A 6836-nucleotide genomic window follows, 5' to 3' on the forward strand; every position below is an offset into this window, starting at 1 on the left:
AAAAATTTCGACAAAAGAAACACTCAATTTTATTTTCGTAAACATTTGTCACCATCCGTCACGGTATTTTAGACGGATGGTGACTGACGTTAACGGAATTAAAATTGGGGATTTCTTTCGTCGAATTTTTAGTTGAGGGGTTATTTTACTATCCATCTTTAGTTGAGGGTATCATTACTAAATGTTTTAAAATATTTAAAATCGTATCTCTAATTTTATAAAATCATTGTTAAACTTTATTAACCATTTATAAAAGTATTAAAATATGTATAAAACTTTATAAATCGGTTATAAGATTGATAAAGTAATGTATAATGATTTATAAATTAGTTTTAAAGGCATATCAATGGATTATAAAAGTTTTAAATAATACATAATGATATTGAAGATTTTAAAACATTTAGTGAGATTTAGTAATAAAACCCCTAACTAAAGATGAATCGTAAAATAATCCCTCAACTAAATATTCGATGAAAGAAATCCTCAACTTTAATTATGTTAACGTTTGTCACCCTTCATCTAAATTACCATGAGAGAGGGTGGCAGATGTTAACGGAATTCAAGTTGAAAGTTTCTTTTAAAAAATTTTTAGTTTTTTTTTTATATCCGTGGGGGATCCCAGGCGGTAAGCCCAGACTAATCCTCACGAGGCTTTCTATCCGGGCACGCACGATTATACGCGGGAAGGTGGCCAAGGCGACTCAGAACCCAGGGCGGGCACAACAAATTTTTAGTTGAGAGTTTCTTTTGCGATCCATCATTAGTTGAAGGGTTTTACTAAAACCCCTAATTATAATTCAAAACACTGGCACTGTATTTTTGGAGATTCAATCAGTTCTATCAAGTTTGTGGTAGAAAATGGGGCAGCTGATCTGACTTAACATTCTATTCATAACTACAACACCATTAAAAAATACTGCAAACAGAGGGAAAAATTCATATATAATCGAGAAAATGAAGTCTACATGTCTGAATGGAGAAGATCTTTGGCGAAAGAGCTATAGGTTCAATATCTTGAAGTATCCCTGTCTCCAGTTTTTTTTACTTCTGATAATTAGGATTTTCGAAATGCTAGTTGTCACCAATAGACGGTGTCGAATTGATTGCCGCTGTGGCACAACTTTCCCCTGGAGAATTATCCTTGTGCAATTGTGGTTTTTCTGCACGATGACGGTGAGAAAGAAACTAGACCGCTGCGATGTTTACTTGATGACATTGGGAGAGAAAACCGTTGCAGAGGAGCGGGAGTGTTCTAAGGAGGAGTAGCGAGGTCATTGACCTCGATCGGGGAGAAACTTCCTATGGAGAATTATCGTCGCGCAACTGTTGTTTTTCAGCACGATGACGGTGAGAAAGAAACCAGACCGCTGCGATGTTTACTTGATGACGGTGGGAGAGAAAACCGTTGTAGAGGAGCGGGAGTGTTCTAAGGAGGAGTAGCGAGGTCATTGACCTTGATTGGGGAGGAACTGAGAGATAACAAGATCATACTCGAAAATAATAATTAGAATCAAATAAACTCTAACTAGTATATAGTCACTCGAAGAAGATGGCGGATAGTTTGCACAACGGCTAAAGACGTGGGAAGAAGATAAAGAGAAAAGAGACCTTTTCTCAAATATTTTATGGACCAGGCCCACAGGCCCATTTATTATTATATCAGTATTACGAAGATGGGCATAGAACCTGAAATGATGTGGAAGCCGACAGAGCCGTAGAGCCACACCTTCCGATATCTCATTTTGATTTAATTCGCGGCTTCGTTGCCACTCTGTGCCGTTAGATTGATCCTTTGACGTTTCTATAAATATCTAAAAACATGATCCAACGGCTCAGATATCGTATTGTGTGTCAACAATGTACATAACTCATCACCGAATCTCTATCCTCTTTTCTATCTCCAGCTGGCCGAACCCACCGGATGTGCCCGCTTTCTCTCTTGGGCTAACACATGCAACTTGGTAAGTCAGAGGTAAATTACCAGAAGCCCCACCAAGTTACTTTGGTTGGACCTTCTTAATCCACATGGTTCATCTTACGAGCCCAGTTTGGTAATTCGTATTTAATCGGCTACAACGCGCGTATCCTGCTCTTGTGACGTGTTATAAAGGCATTGGTTGTATCAAATATCTAAAGCGTTAGTCGGTCGGAGATATTAAGAAGATCAAAAATATCTAGCTAACTCGTCCACGTTGGCATTAACACAAAGCCATCTGGAATTAGACATTGCGCTTTTTCTCTTATCTTTTGCTTTTGTTTTTCTTTTCTTCTCTCTTCTGAAAATTGCTCATCTTCACAGACCAAACTTCTCCACGAATCTTTTTCTCCGATCTCGGATTCGAAATCTGAATGGGAGAGGAAGTGAGGATGAGCGATTACGATGTTTCCGGCGACGGAGATAGGGTTCTTGAATGGGAGATGGGGCTACCTAGCGACGACGATTTGACATCTCTTTCTTACTCTCTGATACCTCCGAATCTCGCCATGGCTTTCAGCATAACTCCAGAGAAAAGCCGTACGATCGAAGATGTGAATCGCGCATCGGAGACGACGTTCTCGTCCCTGCGCAGCGGATCTTCAGGTCTCAACACCTCGTCCTCTAACAATAACAGCGTCGCGGCGGAGGAGGAAGATCGAGTCGGATCGAGCAGTCCCGGATCGGATTCGAAGAAACAAAAGACATCCGGCGATGGTGTGGATCTCTCAACGGCAACGGCGGCGGAGGAAGGAGATTCGGGAACTGAAGATCCTACTGGGAAGACACTGAAACGACCGCGTTTAGTGTGGACGCCGCAGCTACACAAGAGATTCGTGGACGTTGTGGCTCACTTAGGGATTAAGAACGCAGTGCCGAAGACGATTATGCAGCTGATGAACGTCGAAGGATTGACTCGAGAGAACGTCGCGTCTCATCTCCAGAAGTACAGGCTGTACCTCAAACGGATGCAGGGGTTGACGACGGAAGGTCCGTCTTCTTCCGACAAGCTCTTCTCCTCGACGCCTGTGCCTCCACAGAGCTTCCAAGAAATCGGAGGCGGTAACGGTAACGGCCAAGGGAACGTATCCGCCGGTGTGCCGATTCCGGCGCCCTACGGAGGGCAGCCGATGATGCAGATGCCTGTCTATGCCCATCATATGGGTATGCAAGGGTATCATCACCAGAGTCACGGTCATGATCCTTATCATCAGAACCGTCAGCATCATCATGGAGCTGGAGGGTTCGAAGCTAATCCATATATGATGCAGCAGAACAAGTTCGGATCCATGGCGTCTTACCCTCCTGTTGGGGGTAGAAGTGCGCATGAGAATTAAAAAGAATCGATTTGGTGAGCTTGTTTTTGCTCATGGAACTCTTATAGTAATTAGTCAAAGTTTCTATCTTTTATTTAAGTACAGTTAATATATCCTTACACGATTTGATTGAAATTTTATCAAGTTTCTTGTCTTCGCTATAAATGGTATACAATAAAGTCTTGGCCTTTTTAACTTGTTCGGCGCATTTTAATTTTGACAAAGCTAACCATCAAGTATCAATGAATGCCTGTAGCAGATGTTTGCTGTAAACATAAGAGTTAGTGTTCATGTGCCATTTTGACTTGCTAGTGTTTTGTGTGCTTAATGTCATATGTAGTGCTGTACGAGTCCACTACCCTTCTAGTTTGTAAATAGAAAGATAGTCACCACCACAGTGATAGTTTCATGTTTCTCTGGTTTTGGTAAATACATATACATTTCTTGTCTCTATTTACCTAACCATATCTTGCTTGCAAATGTATTGTAATTGGAAAAGAGATGCTACTTGCTGTGAGTTTATACATCGCAGAAGCCATTTTTCTCCCCTACGTTTTGCTTTCCTCAGAATAATCCATTTCTTCAGGTTTAGTTATCTCGTTCTTGAATCCTCTGTATCTTCCCAGGTCTTGATCGTACTTGGATTATTGTTACAGGTTCTTGACTTGTGTCCGCATCAATATGTCTTTTATGTTTAGCCGAGTTTTTTAACCAAGTCCGCATTGCATCTACATAGGAGAGATCATACAACATATCATGTCGAAGCTAGACCAATGAGCATTCTTGGAACACAGTGCATACTTGGGGACTTCTGTCAGGTTTCGTGTACTCATTTTCTAGATTGTGAGGTAAGTCTCTCATGTCTTGTTTCTTTGCTTTGTTAAGGGTTTATTTCTTTAAGATGGCGTCAAAACACAATCTTCATGTTTCTTTACTTTTCAATATACGAATCAGTTTAATCTTTTAAAAGGAGAGCTCATTTTTGTCCAATCAAATTGTCTCACATATGACGACCTTTTCTTTTCTGTAAGTAATAACCTTTCATTGGACTGGAGAGCCACGTACCAATGAACTTCCGACACAAGGGAGAAAGTGACATTCCAACAAAAGCGAAAACTCTTTTTTTATTCTTTCTTGCTGACATGAGTTATTGGTTTCAGCTACGTATGGTTCTACTTTGAGATCAATATAATAATTTAAGACCTTTTCGTCTTCGGTAATCGGTATACGATCATACTCTATTAAAAAGAAAAAAAAATCATTTCCATTAACATAACCTGAGAAAAAACAAACAAATTATGCAGATTATTAAAAATAAGAGGTACAAAAGGTATTCAGCATTGTGCATGGCGTATCATTGAACATGGATATCATAGGGCGGACCGGAGTGATGCAGTTAGACGTGCATTTTCATATGGTGATAAAATTGTCGGCCGTAGAATCTTCATTGTAATAGCAATAACTAATCGGACGTTAAAAAAAAAAAAACTATCCTCTAGACATTCTCTCCTAGAATAGAAAATTACAAAGATTTCTTGATATCCACCTAAGCCATTCTCATCCTCTGACCAACCTGCTTTAACCTTATGTTTTCACTGGCAAGTTATGGTGAATTAAATAGAGAATAATTTTCTTCACAGAGTCCTCAAGAAGTTGACAAACTCCTCTAGCGAGTTGTGGGAAGAACCTCCACTTCTAACGGAACGTCTTAGTTTCTTCTTCAAGGTGACGGCTCTCATCCTCGTAACCTCTCCTTCTTCGCACACCATTAACCTCCTCACAGCTCTCTCTACCGCTCCTCTGTCTGGATCACCTTCCACTTGCATCCCTATTTTCCAAACACACTCCATGTACCTCGCGTTCACCTTCTGATCACCGGTAAACGGTTTACAGATCATTGGAACTCCTTCCCCGAGGCTTTCTAGCGTCGAGTTCCATCCACAATGACTCCAAAACCCTCCTATTGCAGGATGAGCAAGCACTTCTTTTTGTGGTGCCCATTTTACTATGTAACCTTTACCCGAAACCATCTAACTGAACTCGTCAGGCAAGGACTCTAGCCACTCCGAACAGCGTATTGACCCTGGCCGGATCACCCATAAGAAGTTTTGGTTACTAGCAGCCAATCCCGAAACCATTTCCATTACCTCATTAATTTCCATCAAAGCTAAGCTTCCCAAACCCACGAATATCACGCTATTTTGCTTTTGCTTGTTTAACCATTCGATAGTGTCAAAATTTAGCAGCTCGTGTCCTCTTCAAGCAGACTCGTGGGAGCTGAGGCCACCATGTGAAGAGGGCCTATAGGACACACCGGAATTTCTAGTGATTCTTGCAGACAAAACAGAGAAGAGCTCTCTAGACAGCTCGATGTGTTGATTATCACAGAGGAAGCTGTCCGTTTGTCAACTGCGTTCCTATATAGCTCTGTTATGCTTTCTAATGGTGCCCGACGTGAATCCGGAAAGTCTCTGTACCTCAGGGGATGAAACTCCGGAACTAGCTCGTCTTGCTTTTCTTTAAACTCTGCAAAAAGGTAAAAGAATCAGACTAGTTACTAGATCTTATACACTAATTGGAAACAGAGAAGTTCTAGAGTATCATTCAAGAACTTGTCGAATACAGAGCGGCAAAGAAAAGCTGTGGCACTTGTTGTGCTGAAAATAACGGATGGAATGTTAAACTCTTTGGCCGCGGCTTCTGCAAAGTAGAGGAACTCGTCGTAGATGACACATGAGATGTCGTTACCATGTTGCAGCAACAACTGACCCAGACATTCCTTGAAACCCACGTGACACTCTTTGTTGAGCTTAAGGGCCAACAGAATTTTCCCGAGATTCTCGAGATCAGACTCCGGTAAGCTTTCTAGAATGGTGATAAACTGAAAATCAGTGAAGTCATCTAGAGGGCTAAAGTAACTGAATTTGGTCTGAGCAACTGTGATTGAGAAACCCTTCAAGTGAAGAGCTTTCGCAAGTTGCATAATTGGAGATATATGTCCTTGTGCTGGAATTGGAATCAACACTAGCCTTTTCCTCCATTTTTCAAAACCTACAAAACAAACTAAAATGGTATCTCCTATTATTGAAAGAAGTATCTTTCTCATATAACAATCAGCTTTTGAAACAAAGATATAGATGGATCAAAGCCTAGAAAGTGAAGGATCATTTCAAAAGTCTCAAGACCAGATCAATTGAGAGAGAGAGAGAGATTGAAGATGATGGAATTGGGCAAATCATGTGGGCATGCTCACGTTCCCCAAAAAGCCAATAATTGTTTGTTTGGTTTGTTCTGGCACACATGTAGTTGGTGGATTTTTGCCAATATCCATTGCATTCATAGATTTATATATATAGTTTTATAAAATAATGAGATAAAGTTTAAAATAATATTTACTTTACTTATATTGTTATTTTTTTTAATTTTTTTTAACCGGGAATACAGTATCGATTATAACTATCTGACAAAAAATCGCTTTAATCCATCTCCAACTAGATCTTCTTACACAAATCTAATACGGAGTAGTTCATTAGTCGGTTCTAGAT

The 6836-nt window shown here is 40.3% G+C and overlaps 2 protein-coding genes across 5 annotated transcripts; one reads left to right on the forward strand and one right to left on the reverse strand.

Annotated features, from left to right (window-relative positions):
• Positions 1-2181: 2181 nt before the first annotated feature.
• Positions 2182-4479, forward strand: LOC106335466 (transcription factor LUX-like). Of its 4 annotated transcripts, none has more exons than XR_001268728.1 (3): positions 2182-3326; positions 3791-3877; positions 3948-4479. XR_001268728.1 is itself a non-coding variant. In XM_013773989.1 (2 exons), exon 1 carries the CDS (start codon positions 2350-2352, stop codon positions 3310-3312), a length of 963 nt encoding a protein of 320 aa, XP_013629443.1. In that variant the 5' UTR covers positions 2182-2349; the 3' UTR covers positions 3313-3326; positions 4028-4479. The 4 variants fall into 4 exon arrangements, 2 of the variants coding, with proteins under 2 accessions (XP_013629443.1, XP_013629441.1); XR_001268727.1 differs by lacking the exon at positions 3791-3877 and having other exon boundaries at positions 2183-3326; positions 3948-4139; positions 4323-4479; XM_013773989.1 differs by lacking the exon at positions 3791-3877 and having other exon boundaries at positions 4028-4479.
• Positions 4480-4566: 87 nt separating this feature from the next.
• LOC106335465 (UDP-glycosyltransferase 76E11-like) lies at positions 4567-6321 on the reverse strand (the record flags this gene model as incomplete). The annotated part of the gene is given in 3 exon segments (XM_013773986.1): positions 4567-5519; positions 5522-5817; positions 5893-6321. Coding segments are annotated over 3 exon segments (1319 nt in total), but the record flags the coding sequence as incomplete, so codon positions are not given.
• Between the last annotated feature and the right edge of the window lie 515 nt (positions 6322-6836).

Source organism: Brassica oleracea, chromosome C3 (genome assembly GCF_000695525.1).
Source record: "Brassica oleracea var. oleracea cultivar TO1000 chromosome C3, BOL, whole genome shotgun sequence".
NCBI classification, from domain to species: Eukaryota; Viridiplantae; Streptophyta; class Magnoliopsida; order Brassicales; family Brassicaceae; genus Brassica; species Brassica oleracea.